The sequence below is a fragment of the Adiantum capillus-veneris genome, chromosome 16, assembly GCF_014529385.1.
Source record: "Adiantum capillus-veneris isolate H3 chromosome 16, ASM1452938v2, whole genome shotgun sequence".
Classification (NCBI taxonomy): domain Eukaryota; kingdom Viridiplantae; phylum Streptophyta; class Polypodiopsida; order Polypodiales; family Pteridaceae; genus Adiantum; species Adiantum capillus-veneris.
In genome coordinates, this window is record NC_140946.1 from 96,458,245 (window position 1) to 96,476,612 (window position 18,368).

At 43.9% G+C, this 18,368-nt stretch overlaps 1 protein-coding gene across 1 annotated transcript; it reads right to left on the reverse strand.

Moving 5' to 3' along the window:
• Positions 1-4,917: 4,917 nt before the first annotated feature.
• Positions 4,918-7,284, reverse strand: LOC147439503 (uncharacterized). The gene is made up of 4 exons (XM_086484030.1): positions 6,987-7,284; positions 5,595-6,250; positions 5,461-5,475; positions 4,918-5,373 (listed from the first exon to the last, which is right to left on the reverse strand). Exons 1-4 carry the CDS (start codon positions 7,282-7,284, stop codon positions 4,918-4,920), a joined length of 1,425 nt encoding a protein of 474 aa, XP_086340156.1.
• Positions 7,285-18,368: the final 11,084 nt, after the last annotated feature.

Genomic DNA, 18,368 nt, shown 5'->3' on the forward strand with positions numbered 1-18,368 from the left:
ATTAGCATAACTTATCCTCTAGTTAGCATATCATCTATGCTAGCATACATCGTATGCTAATTAGCATACCATTTATGCTAATTAACATAGCATGTATGCTAATTAGCACACCATCAATAATAAGCATACCATTAACATACACACAATTTTGTCTATTAACATTTTATATATGCTAATTAGCATACATTCACTGCTAGTTAGCATACACACTATATTCACACTTCCTTGTTAGCATATTTTGTATGCTAGTTAGCATATTGATCATGGTGGTTAGCACACTTTGTATACTAGTTAGCATAGTTAGCATAGACAATATGAATGTCTACAAGATATAGATGCCTACCATACATGGAACGCTACTTGTCACACTATGCATACAAGCAATCATAATGGTATCAATGAAAATTAACGGGTGAATGGAATACACATGTATCAATGATGCAGGATGCGAACATGAAAAGACACCTATCAATCAAAGGAAAGAAGAGAAGCTCTATAATGATGAATCTGATGAGCTGGATAGACAGCATGAAAGGGAAAATGTAATGCCACAACATGCGATAGTGCACGAGACTGTTGCAGATGGTAAAGAAACAGATGATGATAATGAATATTTTATCATGATTACTCATCCCAAACCCAAGTCCCCCTACAAATGATCAAACAAGCGTCTCAAAGGAAACAGTTAGGAGTGGGCAAGAGGAAGGTACTAAGTGCTTAAGAGGAAGGTTCCAAGACTGACAGTGGGCTGACTGCGCAAGACGCTGGATAGGGGGAAAGGAGAAAACACCCGAAACACAAGTAGTCTGCCTCTCTACAGCTCAGGGTAAACTCAACAACCCCAATCCACTGGGATTCACCTTCAAAATCCTCTTTCGTGCTAGCAGACCACCGCCTCCACACCTCTCGAGTCGATCACACTATATCAGATCACAATCGAACGCATATACACCGCATGACACACTTTGCAGCTTCCCACGCACACCCAGAGCCTCTTTCTCTCTCTTTGCCACGAGACATCGTCGGTTCGATGGGGACACATTTGTCTACACACACACCCGGCACCGCGGACACAAGCACAAGAACAACAGAACAGAGGGGGAAAGGGAAGTGACACCAAAAATGCGGGCAATCCTTGCTTTCCTTTTCTCAACACAACCTAGTACAAACGGCCTCGTCGGCACAACCTCGACGGGCATAAAAAGCTGATCACGACAACCCTCGTTGGTACAGTCATCAAGAATCGGACTTTCCTCCTCTTGCCTTTGTTGTCAAGGCACGCACGCATGCAAGTGAGCTCCTTTCCTTTCGAGCTCTCATCACGCGAAAGCCCTTTCTTCAAGAGTTGCTCCTTGGCCTTATCTCACCCTCAACCAAGCCTGTGAAGAAGAAGCGCATCTTCCAAAGCTTGTCTCCTTACTTCGAAAAAAAATCCTTCCTTTTTTTCTCCTCCCCCAAAGCCCAAAAAAACCCTTTTCTTTTTTCTTCCCAAGGAGGCAACGACGTCGCCGTCGTTGCCCTCCTTTTTTTCAACCCAAGTCAAAAGAGAAAAGTACTCCCTTTTTTTCGAAGATATTGCTGAGTCCTTTCTTTCCTTTACCTCCTCTTTTTGGCCTACCCAAAGGGCAAAGCTATAGCGTTGCCTTCTCTTTTTGTTGACTAAAATAGGAAAAAGGTTGAGTTGTATTTTTAAGCATTTTTTGATAGGTCAAAAATGTTGATTGGTTGAAATAAGATAGTGGGCACTCATTAAAATGAATTGTGTAAATCTAATGATGAACATGTCTTGAGTTTTGAAATATGAAATGAACTCTTGTATATCAAGGAAAAGATTTTGGGTTACCCAATGCCTTTGGAAGCATGAAACGTTGACAGCTTCCATATTAAATGATAAAACCTTAGAGGCTCCACAAATCCAAAGAGTCACCTTTTCATTTTGAAATATGAGAAGTTCTTTTATCCACCTTTTCATTTTGAGAATTTGGTTCACCCTTTGAAACTTGAGGCAATAGACTAAAGCTCCCTGGTGGCTCTACTTCATATACCTTTAATTAATTAAAGGTCAAGATTTCATTTGACAATATTAGCAAAAGCAAAACATCCCTTTGCTTGTCTGTTCCCACGCAGACAGACATGCCCGTGCCTCTTCGCCATCCTCATGGTTCAGTGGCGGTCGCAGCTCTGCCTGCTCTACTGCTCTCCTACGTTCTCCAGCTCCAATACTTAGTCCTTGCTCGCGAGCGCCTAGAGACCACCACCATAGCCATCGTGCTCCATGCCTTGCGATGGCTGGTCTCGTCCTACACTCTACCCCCAAACATACTGCCTTGGACGGCTTGCAGACGAACGATGCACATTCCTCAGCTTGCTCTGCCAGCGACATGCGTTACTGTCTTTGGGCTTCCACTTACAGACGGGACTATCAATATCTCTCCACGTCCTTCAAATTATCCGATTAAATTTCTCTCTCTCTCTCTCTCTCTCTCTCTCTCTCTCTCTCTCTCTCTCTCTCTCTGGCCCTGCTCTCAGACCCACCATGGGTTTGCTTGTCTCAATCCCCCCCCCCCATCAGGGGCTAACAACACTGGCTAGCATGGGATCGCCTCCTCCATCCGCTCTCTCTATCCGCTCAACAAAACAACGCATGCAACTAAAAGGGATTGCCTCCTCCATCTCGTTCTCTCTCTCCTGCAGCTCGTCGGACTACAGTCCGCCATCGGCTCTACACTATGGGACCTCGTCTCGTTACCAGCACGTGACAGAGAGAACGAGATAGCCTGCAGCTACGCCTCGCAGCTCCCAGCTATACAACAGTAATCATGACCTTCTCTGAATATCCATCTTCATTCGATCTAGCAACAACACAAAACAAAAATTTGCTTGTCTGGCTTCGACTTTGCGTCACTTCTTCCTAGCTCTCTTTCTCCCTCCACATGTTGTGTCCCTCCCTTTTCTCCTTCAAAGTTTCAAACCACACAAGCATCTAGTGAGATTCCCTCTAATAAGTCCCTTTTTTGAAATTGGCCGGATCTATTAGACTAAAGTTGTCATTTTTGTTAGTTAAAACTTTATGGAAAGAATTTATCATTTAGAGCTTTAATCTTTAAAGATTTTTTATTTTTAGTTTTAGAGATTTTAAAGCTAAGTTTAGAACTTAAAGATGTAGAACTTTTAAAGTAAGGTCTCCAATGATCCAATGAGGACCTAGAGCTTTTTTTTATTAGAAGGTAAAACTTTGAAAGTGAAAATGTTATATGGATCCACAAGCAAGGGGAGGGTCACTCCGAGAAGCTAAAGTTTTAGAACTTAGAACTTTTAAGCTTTTAAAGTGGGATTTACAACTTAGGGATCTACAGCTTTAAATTTGTAAAAATGACTCTAGAGCTTAAAAATGTAAAATTTTTAAAGTGGGGTGTAGAGCAGAGGGATCTAAAGCTTAAGATGTAGAATTTAAGGATGCTTTTTTAATTCAATTTTATATGCTTATGTTTTTTTTTTTAAACTTAGAGATGTAGTGATTCTAAAGTGGGATCTAGCTTCAGATCAAGGCCTAAAATTGACGTCTATTTTTTTGTCAAGGGCTATTTTTCTTATCAAAACAATCTCAAAATTGCTTGTCATTTTTTATATTTATATTTTTAAATTAATGTTATATATGGAAAATTATATAAGTTTATTGCATTACACAAAGCATATGAAAAGGGGCTTGAAAAATTGCATGCCAAAAAGAAATTTATATCATGCCTGGGAGGCCTTGTGATTTTATCACTTGTTCAAATGGAAAAAGATTTTTTTTTTGTTTGGCAACAAGGCCTGGCACCATTTTCCTTGAGTCTCACTTAAATCTTTTTTTCTTCCAAACTTAACCCTTAAGTTCACAATTGCTTTTCTTAGTCCAACCACCCTTTTTTCCCCAAGAGGACTTAGAGTGCTTGATTCGCACACCGTTGATGCTCCATGTGCCCGAGTTTGCCGAACCCCTCTCTTGCCAAGCTACCCCTTGTCAATTTCAAACCCGGAGAACCTTGCCGCATTCCGACCACTTCACACCCTTTAACGGCAAATCACAAAAGTGGAAAAAAAATCGAGTTCACTTCCCTGTCGCGATTGTCTGTCGACTTGAAGTAGACGCATCTCAATGCCCTTGACTCCGATTGGCGAGCCACAAATTTTAGATGACTCCCCATGTTGTATGAAACCTTCCAGACCCTTGGCGAGCTCAAAAATATCCTTTTCAGCATGCCTACCAACGCGGCACGACGAGCACATACCCGACCCCCGGTAAATATTCCACAAGTCATAACTTGCCCGTTTGGGCTCCAAAGGGCAATCCGAAAAGACCGGCATGCCCTACAATTTAGGCTTCACGTGCCTATATGCTGACATCAATTCTGACCATCTGTCCCCATCTGCCCTGCTCGTCGGGGATCTGCAAAGGCTTCTAAATTGGAACTTTGATATCTTTCACATCACGGCTCCGTTTGACAAGCCGTTTGGACAGGACTCAAGAGCATCTTGAACCCTACATTCCCAGGCACATTTCGTACATTTTGGTGGACACTTTGGTCTGCCATCTCGATTATCCTAATTTGAAGGCCCCTTGGCCTAAAAAACCACTTTACACATACATTTCCGCTGCCACTGGTCTGTCGAGGACTTTTCCACCTGCTTTAGCTCGCCGCCATGCACCTGCTAGCATCCATAGCACTGCTTGTCACCCTTCTTGGCACGGACCAACTTTGGCTGCACCATCATTGTCCACCCCCCTGTTGAACATTCATGTTCAACCAAAAGCATATTTACAGAACTTGAGCCTGCAACACTTCACTGGCACTTAAGCATATTGAAAAAGGCACAACCATATGTACAGTATGTGCAATATGTACAACACTGCATATCCGTCATTTCTAAGTCGCCTCAGGTGGGTTGCCCAACCCCCCCAGCTACAATCTGGTTCACATCAGGCAGCAGACCTCTGTCAAAGTACAGCTTGAGCCGTACACCATTTACCCTGTGACTGAGAAACTTACCATTAACTCTCACCAATTGATAGGTCCCATTCGGGAACTCCTTTTGCACTTTGTATGGACCCGTCCATTTTTTCTTGAACTTCTTTTGGAAGGTGAAGTCCAAGTAGCTCTCATATTTCATTACCAGGTCTCCTTCCTCTATCTTCTTGTTTAGCAGACTCTTATTGACTTTGGCCACTCGTCTTTCCCGCTGCTTCATGTAGTAGTCTACTGCTGCTTCTCTATTCATCTGTAATGCCTCAAGGCTAACAATCCTATCCTGTAAGACCGCTTGTGGAGTGGCATTGATGCGCCACATACCTTTCAAAGCACCCAGTTGTGCATGCATTGGCAGTATTTCCTCCTTACCATAAACCAACTCAAATGGAGTAAAGTTGGTTGCCACTTTGTAGGACGTCCTATAGGCCCATAGACACTTCTCTAGATTGACCTCCCATTCATCCTCCTGCTTATACACATACTCGTCAGCATCTTAATGATTTGTCCATTGGCACTCTCCACAAGACCATTGCATTGGGGATGATAAGGCGAAGAAAACCGATGTTGAATCTTTAGTTTTTCCACCAATGCCTGCATAAGCTTGCTTCTGAATCCTTGGCCTCTATCAGAAATGAGTACCCACGGTAATCCAAAACGACAACAAATGTTATCGAAAACAAAGTGGGCTACAATCTGTGCATTGACCTCCTTTACAGCTTTGGCCTCGACCCACCTGGTAAGGTAGTCAATTGCCACTACAATGTATTTTCTACCGCTTGCTGACTTTGGGAGTGGACCAATGGCATCCAAGCCCCACTTCTCAAAAGCATCTTGGGCAATGATAGCTCCCTGCGATTCGGCTATCAGCCTCCTCTCACCCATAGTCTGACATTCATGGCAGGTTTTGCACCAATAGTGCACATCACGTACTATCAACGGCCACCAAAAACCTGCTCTTAAGATTCGAAACAAAACCTGGTCTTTACCTTGATGCCCACTTTCCTCATGACATTGTTGCAGCACCATACCAATTTCTTCCTTATAAAGTACCCTTCGCAGCACTTCATTCCCTCCATAGGTCATAAGATCCTCCCCTATCAGTGTAAACTTGCGAGATTTCTGTACTATCCTCCGCTTTTGTAGCTTTGGCAATCTTTCAGAGCACTGACCGGTATTCAAAAATTCTTCAATCTCTTTTAAGGTCTCACGACCAGCATAGGTGGCTGGAGCCACATATATACCTGCAACGTGCACTTGTACTTTGCTGCTTGCAAGATGATCTTCTTCTTGGTTCTACTCTCTTCTAACATGCTTGAACTGAACCTCCTCAAAAAACTTCAACAACTTCCTGATGGCATAGAACCAATGCTTTAATGAATCCTGTTTCACCTTCCATTGGCCCAACAACTGCTTGATAACTAACAATGCATCACCTTTCACCACCAACCTCGATATACCAAACTCAACACACTGTTTCAAACCTAAATGGAGGGTAAGATACTCCGCCTCATTATTGGTATGAACATCCTCCAAGTCATAAGCTTTTGAAAAGATCACCCTGTTGCGTGGATCTCGTATCACCACACCTCCGCCTGCTTTTTGTATTACCCTCCTATATGCTCCATCAAACCACATGGTAAAAGCTCCCACTAGGTCTGGCTCCTCTCTGGCTTCATCGCGTACCACCCTGGGATAGATCGGCAAATCAACCACCTTGCTGACTAGAATATCTGCCAAGTGAGATCAACTTGTATGGTCAACTTTGAATTCAAACTCAAATTCTTGTAGCTCTATCACCCACTTCATGATCCGTCTCCCTGGCTTCAAGTGCAACACTACCTCCGACAATAAATTATTGGCCATTAGCACAAAAAACTTTCGCACGATGAGATACACCTTGAACTTCCTACAGGCAAAAACTAAGGCCATCACCCACTGTTCGGCTTCAGTGTAGGTTGCCTCCCGAGGACTTATCACCCTGCTTCCTTCCCACCTTTTGCAATAGTACTGCCCCAATGGCTACAGTGCCTACCGTCATGGCAACATAAAAATCATCTTCATGATTGGGAGGACACACCGTAGGCAGTTGACACAAGATTTCTTTCACCCTGTCAAAAGCTACTTGAGCCTCTTCATCCCATTTAAAACCATGCACGAGCTGCGCCCTCTTTTGAAGGGGGTATACATACTGCGACAACATCCGAAAAAACCTTGACAGATACTTCAGCCTGTGCACGAACGACGCCAAAGCCTGTGCACTGGGAGGAGGCTCCATCAAGACTAGAGCCTTGACCTTTTCTGGATCCGCTTCAATCCCATTTTGTGACACCACATGGCCCAACAATGATGCCTGAGGCTGTGCTAATCTGCACTTCTTGGGGTTCAACTGACCTCCCTCTTCATCCAGTCTCTGAAAACACAGTCGTAGGTTTGACAAATGATCTGCCCTTGGGCTATAACATCCAACGTCATCCATGAAAACTCTAATGAACCTACCCAAATAGGGACCAAACACCTTGTTCATCCAATCTTGAAATGTGGCATAGGCATTCACCAGCCCAAAAGGCATCCTGCGATAGGCAAAGCAACCCCATGGAGATATGAATGTCGTCTTTAGTTGGTCTTCAAGAGCAATCCCTATTTGAAAGTAACCTGAAAATCCATCCATAATGGAATACCTCTCATGGCGAGCCACCTGATTCAAAATCTCATCCTGAAACGGCAATGGGTAGTGACTCCTCTTGGTCGCAACATTCAATGGCTTATAGTCGACACACACCCGCCATCTACCATTATTTTTAGGAGTGATAACTACTGGGGAAACCCACTTTGATTCCTTTACGGGGTATAAAATACCTGCATCCAGTAACTGATTGATCTCCTGCCAAAGGGCTTCCTTTTGAATTTCACCCAATCTCCTTAGCTTCTGCGCCTTAGGTTTGTATCCTTCCTTGAGGGCTATTTTGTGCTCAACACCCTTGGCTCCTCTCAAATCTTTATATTCCTTTGCAAATAGGTTTGGAAAAGATGCACACAACTGGACATAACTTTCTTTCTCCTTCTTGGTCAAGTCCCCATTTAGCATATTGACCACCTCTTCAGTACCTATGGCATGCACCTGTGCTTGCACCCCCTCTTTCACACAAGGTTCTTCGACAGTGACCCCAAACATGTTAGCATCAATCTTGAGTATATCATCCTCGCTTTCTTCTTCCTATGTATCTGTATAGCCCTCATCATAGGCCGTTTCAGTCTCATACTCATAGCTGGTGGTGTCCCCTTCGTCTCTCGCCGTCATAGGATGAAAATGGATTTCCTTGGTCTTCAGATCCAGCACCACTTGTCTTCCTTTTTCTTTATCAGGTAGGGTAAACACTTTGCTTTCCCAATCCTGTTTGGCACCTATTGCCAGCAGCCATGGTCTACCCAAGATGATAGGATATGCGTTATCCCCAGCTTTCATCACAAAGAAGTCAATCAGGCACTCTATGCCCATCACTTTCACTCTTACATCCTGGGCCATGCCCAAACACCTAGCTTTAGCATGGTTAGCCATCCTCATACACACATTCGACTTGGCTATCGCCTTGATCCCTGTTTCCTTCATCGCACCTTCCGTCATGATGCAAACATGTGCTCCACCATCTATATAGGCTTGAACATGCATCCTTTTCTCGATGATAGCATCCACCAAAGGAAGAACATCCGTTGGGCTACCTACCCTGAGTGCCATATTTTGCACCGCCTGCACATTGCCCTTACCCCTTGGTAGCCTAGTGCTAACACTAGTCGACCACTGCCGCCTCAATGTTGGGTTCAATGCCAACAGCTGTCCAAAAGTAATATTAGCTCTTTGACTTTGGACATCACTCACCAAATCATATTCTGGATGGCCGCGGCCAAGCTAAAAATCTGTTTGTTTAATCCTGCGACGCCTTCTTTTCTTGCTAGTTTCAGGCTTCTCTTTCCCCTCGTATACCTTCTCTTTGCCTTTACGAGCTCTAGTCTCCCGCTCAGTTTCTGTCTCCCTTTCAGCTCTAGCTCTTTTGTTGGCCAACACTTCGACATCCTGTTTATCCACCCCAATGATGTTCACCCTCAGGACTTCACCACCATCCGTTTGGGCTTGCTGCACTGGATTCTCGACTACCTGCTTCCTTGGGCCATTAAATTGTGCTTGGCCTCTCCCTCTGCCAAACAATGGGTAGATACCACCTCTTTTCCTCACCGGATGGGGACAGTCGGGTGCATAATGCCCTTCTTCGCCGCAATTATAGCACCTTCCACATAGAGGCCTTGCCCTGCCCCTTGCTCCTCTCAGCTGTCCCCTATCCATTAAACTCAATCGCAGCTCTTGCATCTGCTCTGATAGATCCTAAACCGTTCGTATCCACTGCTGCGGAATAGCAACCGTAGCCCTATTCCCTTGATTTTCCTCTTGAGTTGACTCTCGAGGGCTTTGTGGTTGAGCAGGTGCCATTGCTTCATAATCTGTTACGCCCTGCTCTATCTTTTTTAAAATTTTTCTACTTTTTGGCCTGGCAATTGCCACTACCCCATTGTAGTTCTCTGGGCTTTCAAAGTCCACGTTCTCTCTCACCTTCGGATGTAAGCATGCCATAAACTTATCCAATTTGAAGTATTCACCATTGGCTAGCTGCATAGTTGCTGCTAACTCTGCCCAACATGCTTCAAAACTATCCAGAAACAAGCTGAATTCCTCACCTACATCCTGCTTTAGAGCCTTTAGCCTCGCATCCATCTCAATTGCAGAAGCTTCTTTATGAAAATCATGCAAAAATATTGCTCTTAGAGGCAGCCATGCCTCAATCTCCAAAGCTTCGAACCATAGTTTGGCCTTTCCGCGCATCACCAAAGGGAAGGTTTGCATCTTGCTGTCCTCATTAGGCATTCGCAAAGACAACATGTACAATTCAAAATCTGCAAGCCATTCGTCTGGATTCTCTTCACCTGTAAAAATCGGACCATAGCTTCGGGACGCCATCCTTACCTATATGAAAACCTGTATTTTCGTATAGGTAAGGATTTTCCTTCACTGGCGGGAGCAATCAGCATGCTCCTCCGTGGGGGCACCAGAAGATGGATAGGGGAAAAGGGAAAAACACCCGAAACACAAGTAGTCTGCCTCTCTACAGCTCACGGTAAACTCAACACCCCAATCCACTGGGATTCACCTTCAAAATCCTCTCGTGCTAGCAGACCACCGCCTGCACACCTCTCGAGTCAATCACACTATATTAGATCACAATCGAACGGCATATACACCGCATGACACACTTTGTAGCTTCCCACGCACACCCAGAGCCTCTTTCTCTCTCTTTGCCACAAGACACCGCTGGTTCGATGGGGGCACATTTATCTACACACACACCAGACACCGCGGACAAAAGCATAAGAACAGCAGAACAAAGGGGGGAAGGGAAGTGACACCAAAAATGCGGGCAATCCTTGCTTTCCTTTTCTCAACACAACTTAGTACAAACGGCCTCGTCTGCACAACCTCGACAGGCATAAAAAGCTGATCACAGCAACCCTCATTGGTACAGTCGTCCAGAATTGAACTTTCCTCCTCTTGCCTTTGTTGTCAAGGCACGCACGCATGCAAGTGATCTCCTTTCCTTTCCAGCTCTCATCACTCGAAAGCCCTTCCTTCAAGAGTCACTCCTTGGCCTTGCCTCATCCTCGACCAAGCCTATATAGAAGAAGCGCATCTTCCAAAGCTTGTCTCCTTACTTTGAAAAAAAACCCTTCTTTCTTTCTCCTCCCCCAAAGCCCAAAAAAACACTTTTCTTTTTTCTTCCCAAGGGGGCAACGACGGCGCCATCGTTGCCCTCCTCCTTTTTTTTCAACCCAAGTCAAAAGAGAACAGTACTCCCTTTTTTGGGAAGATGTTGATGGGTCCTTTCTTTCCTTTACCTCCTCTTTTTCAAATGGAAAAAGCTTTTTTTTTGGTTTGGCAACAAGGCCCGGCGCCATTCCCCTTGCGTCTCACTTAAACCTTTTTGGCCTGCCCCAAAGGGGGGAGGCCTTGATGATGGTTTCCCTTTTTGCTAATGAAAAAGAGAAGATTATTTTTTTTAAGATAACATTTTATTTTTAGACGTTTTTTTGGCCTGCCACAAAGGGGTAAGGCTTCTTTTCAATGCACATTTGTTTTGATTGGTTGTGAAAGAGATACAAGATAATCATTACCAAGACAACCCGATATATTCACATCTGCTTTGAATCATAGAAAATGATACTTGCATCATTGCATTCTCACTCACATTTTTTGAAATTACCAAACCGTGCTGCCCTAGCTTTCACTGCACACACACACACACAGAGATCTGCACACGAGAATTTCTCATTGCAATTTTTTTGTGTACAGGGGGTCCCTCTTGAGTCTGCTGCATAGCCAACCACCACTCTTTTGCACACAAAAGTAGAAAGAGGAAAGAATGAGAGAGACAGTAGAGTGAGTGTGTGTGTGTGTGTGAGAGAGAGAGAGAGAGAGTCGACACTGAAGCGTGATCTCACTCTGCATTTCAAAAGCTGCCTACAACTCGGGCCACTCCTCCTCATCAATTACAGAGCTGCACCGATACGCAGTTTAGAGAGAGAGAGAGAGAGTTGTGATGTGGTCACCGCTTCAACACACAGTCTTTTGGAAGCGAGCCGTGATATTTGAATGGGCCAACTCCCTTCTCTCTCTCTCTCTCTCTCTCTCTCTCTCTCTCTCTCTCTCTCTCTCTCTCTCTCTCTCTCTCTCTCTCTGCACGCGCGCGTGCTCTAAACCACCTCTTTCTCTCCGTGTGTATTCTACTACCTGAGATCGATCAGAGAGTCGGGAGTTCTCACGGCTTATTCTGGAAGCATAGTGTTCACCATGAGGAGGCAACAGCGTGCCCAACAAACGGCAGCACAGGCCGACAGAGGTTACAAGAGGGTCTCTCATATGCATTGCACTCCCACCATCTTGCGAAGATCTTCGCTTTGACCTTGATTGGAGATAGTGGCGCGATCTTGACCTGACTTGTCCGCCTCTACCGCCTTGGAACAACAACCTGAAGTTTCAGCTTGGTCTTCAATTGTTGCCAGCTGCTGCCATCACCGATGCTATCACCTTGTGGCAGCTATTTGTTGCATCTAATCTCATCAGTGTCATGCACACCGTAGCCTATTGACATTGCTCTGACCACAAGATATGATAGTGGAGCTCAACATCTCCCTGGAATGGCTCTCAAATTCCGCTCGCAATGATCTGCAATGTGATCATAGTGCCAGATTCAACCCCACCATCACCGGATTCCCTTGCTTGCACAATATCCTCTCTCACAAATATTGTTTCAAACATGTTGTTGCCCAGGTGATGTTGCCTTGCTTCCTTCGGAGGATCTAGACTCCTCCTTGGAAGTGTCATTTTGTGCGCAATATCATCTGTGTGGACTACTCATGGCCAGCTTGCCAGAGGACATACCACAGCTTGCACTTCCTTCTGGTTGTAAACGATGCTTTGTAGGATGATGATGTAGTTATTGCTTTGTCATAAGAGCCTCTCACACGAGCTGGTGTTCCCAAAATGTCGGATTCTTTGCATAAGTTAAGGATTTAAGATTTGAGTTACAAGGAAGCATTCCTTTGGCGCTTCACAAGTGCCATCGGCCAGCTGCAGATTTGGTTCTCTGCCACTACAAGCTCTCTCTCTCTCTCTCTCTCTCTCTCTCTCTCTCTCTCTCTCTCTCTCTCTCTCTCTCTCTCTCTCTCTAGAAGATGGGTGTTCTCTTGAGTGCTTCCCAAAACCAGGACGGAAAGTTTTTTTTGCTTCATGTTTTCTATCTTACATCGATGATTGTTGTATGGCATGGTTCTAGCTTTGAGGGGGTAATCCTCCCCACCACAGGTACGCTGGAACATAATTTGTATCTAGCCGATGCATTGGGCATCATTAGTACAATTCGAAGTCCCTAGTTCACTGGCCAAAGTCAAGCATCTCCCCATGATGAGACAGGTGCAGCATGCAGCTGCTCACTAGGTGAATATGTGCGAGAGTCAGCACTATTGGTAGGTTGCAAATATAACTCCTTGCGTACTGATCTTAGCCAGTGGAAGTTCCACGTGCTGCTGATGCATGAGTCCTTGATGTGCCAACAATGTGGAATCACTAGGTCACTAGGCAGAGGCAATAGCTCCCCACAAGGAGCTAGCCTTATTGGTATGTTGCAAATATAACTCACTACCTGCTGTTTATAGCCAATGTAGGGTCCACACGCTGCTGATGCACCAATGGTTATACAAGAGGAGGATTAAGATGTCGAGAAAATTATTTCCTTGCCCACTCTTAGCGAGTGCAAGGTCCACATGCTGCTTATGCACCAATGGTTATACGATTTAGAGAGGAAGATTAGGACTTCGTGAGCATTGTGTTGATGCATGTAGTTTGGAAGACCAACTTGAAATGTTGCCTATAATTTTCGTTAGGTCTTTGCTTGCTGGTTGACAACCCTGCATGCAGCTTGATTAATGTGAAGATTAATGCCATGATTCATGTCAAATGCGCCCATTTTCCACACTTGGTGTTTATCTCACCAACTACGCCACTTGTTGGGCTTTCACATTTCAATTTTTGTGCATGCTAAAACCACCCATCTCTACACTGAACGCAATTGTCTCATCCTCGCATGCTACTTTTGAACATCCTTTCTGCTTCACATTCCCTCCTAAACAACCCCCACCTACCATTGTGTGCCATGGCCATATGCCATGATGCCTCGTTGCATGAGCCCCTATTGGGTAGATCTTGATAGATTCCTACTATTAATCCCTTTACAAAAATTAACCACACCTAATACTTGGTCTAAATCTTGTACTATCCACCTCTTCCGGCTAGTTTTGTGCTCGCTCTCTCTCTCTCTCTCTCTTTTGAGTGTTTAAACCTCTTTAAGCTTATGAGGGCAGGCCTCGTGATTTTATCACTTGTTTCCTTCCAAACTTAACCCTTAAGTTCACAATTGCTTTTCTTAGTCCAACCACCCTTTTTTCCCCAAGAGGACTTAGAGTGCTTGGTTCGCACACCGCCGGTGCTCCATGTGCCCGAGTTTGTTGAACCCCTCTCTTGCCAAGCTACCCCTTGTCAATTTCAAACCCGGAGAACCTTGTCGCATTCCGACCACTTCACACCCTTTAACGGCAAATCACAAAAGTGGAAAAAAATCGAGTTCGCTCCCCTGCCGCGATTGTCTATCGACTTGAAGTGGACGCATCTCAATGCCCTTGACTCTGATTGGCGAGCCGCAACTTTCGGATGACTCCCCATGTCGCATGAAACCTTCCAGAACCTTGGCAAGCTCAAATATATCCTTTTCAGCATGCCTACCAACGCGGCACGACAAGCACATACCCGACCCCCGGTAAATATTCCGCAAGCCATAACTTGCCCGTCTGGGCTCCAAAGGGCAATCCGAAAGGACCGGCATGCCCTACAATTCAGGATTCACGTGCCTATATGCTGATGTCAATTCTGACCATCTGCCCTGCTCGTCGGGGATCTGCAAAGGCTTCTAAATTGGAACTTTGATATCTTTCACATCAGGGCTCCGTTTGACGAGCCTTCTGGACAGGACTCAAGAGCATCTTGAACCCTACATTCCAAGGCACATTCCCTACATTTTGGACACTTTGGTCTACCATCCCGATTATCCCAATTTGAAGGCCCCTTGGCCTGAAAAACCACTTTAGACATACATTTCCGCTGCCACTGGTCTATCGAGGACTTTTCCACCTGCTTTAGCTCGCCGCCATGCACCTGCTAGCATCCATAGCACTGCTTGTCACCCTTCTTGGAACGGATGGCTGCACCAACGCCGGTGATGAAAGCCCCCTACAGGGTTTTGTAAACAAAGTGAAACTAAAGAGAAAAGGTGACCTGAAACAGATTTTGGAAGAACCTGAGGACGAGAAATGTGCTACCCCTTCGAGCACCTTGGATGACATAAACGAACGCAACAGAGGTGAAAATAAAGCCATTCGCTCACGTGCTTGCAAGCAATTATGCTGAATTTGTTCCTTATTGTGTCCAAGTTATGTAGTGTTAGCAAGCTCCACACCCTGTGGCATGTATCTCTCTAGATATTTATAATGAAAAAACTCTTATCAATATTATTTTACTGTGCAACAGTTCAGTAGTTTTTGCTTGTCCTTTATGATGTCTTTATTTGATACCATTTCTGTGTCATAGGGCAAGAGAAATTGCAATTAGTTTCCCTGCATGATTTGAATTATTCCATTGCATGCAAAACCATACGAAAGTGGCATATTGCCAAGGCTAGATAGCTACAAAAAGAAAAAGCCGAGATTAAGAAGCGCCTGGCTAGCTATCTTAAACGCTTAACGAAAATAAATGAGTACTTCAATTATGTTCATCCCTCGGGGGAAGTTATTTTTGTTGAGTGGTATGCACTGCCAGACCCAATATGCGTGCCAAAGCCATTGCTACACGAGGGGCGCACTTTGATTCGTGATTTAAATGGCCTACTTGTTCAAGTTGTAGAGCCAATGCACGGTGGCATTCCCCCTAAACATGCAGGGGAAATGATAAAGTACAATGTGCAAGATAGGATGTTGGTATTTTGTCGCAAAGACAACCACAAATTTTTGGATTGGTGCCTCTGTTTTTTCCATGTGTATATATGGAGCACCAGCATGGCACCTAAAGTGAATGCAATATTATAAATAGTATTCAAAGAGTAGCGGGATAATCTGAGAGGTGTTTTTACACAGAGTCATTGTAGTGGCCAGCCTTGGCAAATATATAATAAGCCTGTATTCTTGAAGGATTTGAGATTTTTTTGGAAGAACTGAAACTTTGGGCCCCAAAACAGTCTAATTATTGACGACAGTATGTACAAAGTGTGCCAAAACCCTGAAGGAAGTTGGCTTGCTACTCCTAAGATAGAGGACTAGACCAAAGAACAGCGGCAAAACTTCCTAATAGATACTTTGATCAGCTGGCTATTCTTATGGCTGCAATCAGAGGATCGTGCAGCGTATATAGCTGAAAATGCGTTTGATACTACCCCATATTCTTTTTCACATCAACTGATCAGAAAGCTGGAATCAAAAATGCACCAGTGCAATGAGGCCCAGCGTCATGAAGCCATGCGTAGGAGACAAAGGGGGGCTGATGAAGAAGCTGAAAGACATAAGAGAGAGAGACTACATAGGGAAAAATTAAATAACAAAGCACCTCAAGCACCTTAGTCATCCAGCAGGACAAGCACCTCAAGCACCTTAATCATCTAGCAAGACAAGCACCTCAATTACCTTAATCATCTAGTAGGACAAGCACCTCAAGCACCTTAATCAAGCACGACAAGCACCTCGAGCACCTCAAGCAGGACAAGCATCTCGAGCTGGGTCGAGTTCCCACCTCAAGCTCACCCCTAGCTTACCTAAGGTCAAAGGACTTTTACACACATTATTGGAGGTCTTAATGAAGCTAACCCTAAGGTCTTATGCTCCATTGGTTAGCCTTGCTCTTTGATAGACCATTTCTCATTTGGGCCCCTTTACCATTGGTCCCATATTGAAATATATCTATAAGAACATATCTATATTTTAACCCTTGTTTCCGTTTATTCTCCCGCATTAAGTGATCAGTTTAATATGAGAAAATCATTTGGGTTGGTTAGATATTAGATTTTATGCCATTACCTCTCTCTTGAAGTCATAGTCGTCCTCGACTATGAGGTAGAAGAGGTAAAGCCTTAATCATTAGTCAATCTTACTTAGCAGGTAGAGGATCCCTTTTTACCCTACGACATCTTTCCCAATCCATTTGGTGCTTGGGAGACATAGCTACCGCAAGCATGTCTGCTCTTTAGTCCATTTCATTCTCCCAAAGTAGAGTAACAAATTCTACTTGGTGTTTGAGAGATGTTGTCATCACAAACATGATTCTAAGCATGCATACTATTTAAATTTGTGCACAACTAAAAAAAATAACTAGTGTGATAAGACAAAAACATGGATCATTTAAAAGAAATTTGTAATTTGCTTACTCTAATGTAGCATTGTAAGCATTGACAAGGTTCATACTATTCTTACGTTGTATTCCTTGCATCCATCTAGCATCTTCAAAAGGATAATTTTTGAACTTAATAAGATACAGTCGGATAATCTTACCATGTCGCAGTACCTTGTCTTCATGCCAAAGGATAGCTTCGGGTTGTAGCACCTCTTCTTGGTCTTCAACTTCGGGAGGGTCTTCAATAATCGGTTCACTTAGTGGCTCTTCTTTGTAGGACTTGAGTAGGCTCACATGAAAAGCATTTGGATGAGCCAATGGTTGGGAAATTTGAGTTGGTAGGCCGTCTCATTGATAGGCTTCAAAATTTGGAAAGGACCATAGTATCTTTTTGCTAGCTTAGCATAATACTTTTGATGGCCCGTAGGATTTTTGCCCGTCGGTTGCCTTAATGGAGCCTTAGGAAAATTAAGTAAAACCCAATCATTTTCTTTGAATATTATGGCCCTTCTCTGCTTGTCAACAACAACTTTTTGCCTTTGTTGAGAGATGGATATAGCCTCCTTAATCTTTTGAAAAGATTCTTGTAGGTCACGGCTATATTCATCGGCAGTGAAGATCTTCCCATGTACTTTGAGTAGCAAGGGACTTTTAGGTCTTCCCTCAATGATCTCAAAAGGTGCTTTTCCCGTAGAAGTATGGACTACATTATTGTAGGCATACTCTACAAAAGGTAAGTACTTTTCCCATTGTGAGTGTTAATCAACTTCTGTAACATAAGTCTTTAGTAGATCGAGTATCATAAGATTGGCTATCTCACTTTGGCCATCCGTTTGTGGGTGATAGGCCAAAGAGAAATTCAATCTTGTTCCTAGATTTTCAAAGAGACCTTTTTTAAAAATTACTGCATTCTAGGATCTCTATCTAACACAATGGATGTGGGTAATCCATGGTGTTCAAAAATCTGAGGTATAAAGAGAGTTGCCATTTGGTGTGCCTTAATAGTCTTTTTGATAGAAATAAAGTGTGCTTGCTTGCTAAACCTGTCGACTATTATCCATATTTTTGTATTCCCATGGATAGACTTGGGTAATCCAAAGATGAAATCCATGGATATACACTCCCATGGTGAATTTGGGATAGGCAATGGCTAGATTAATTCAGGTTGCTTCCCTCTATCATACTTGGTCTTTTGGCATACTACACATTTTGAAACATACTCTTGTATGTCCACTTTCATGGTAGGCCAATAGAAATATGTCTTTACTCCTCAAAGAGTAGGTTGAATACCTCTTTGCCCCACATAGGGAGGAGCATGAGATTCATACATAACT

What these genes read in the sequence shown, in the direction of transcription:
- LOC147439503 (XM_086484030.1), bottom strand. Translation starts at nt 7,284, where the DNA reads ATGGAGCCTCCTCCCAGTGCACAGGCTTTGGCGTCGTTCGTGCACAGG. An exon ending in AAAGGTGGGAAGGAAGCAGG is followed by an intron (nt 6,251 to 6,986) that starts GTGATAAGTCCT and finishes TGCACGTTGCAG; the next exon opens with GTATATATGTGGCTCCAGCC.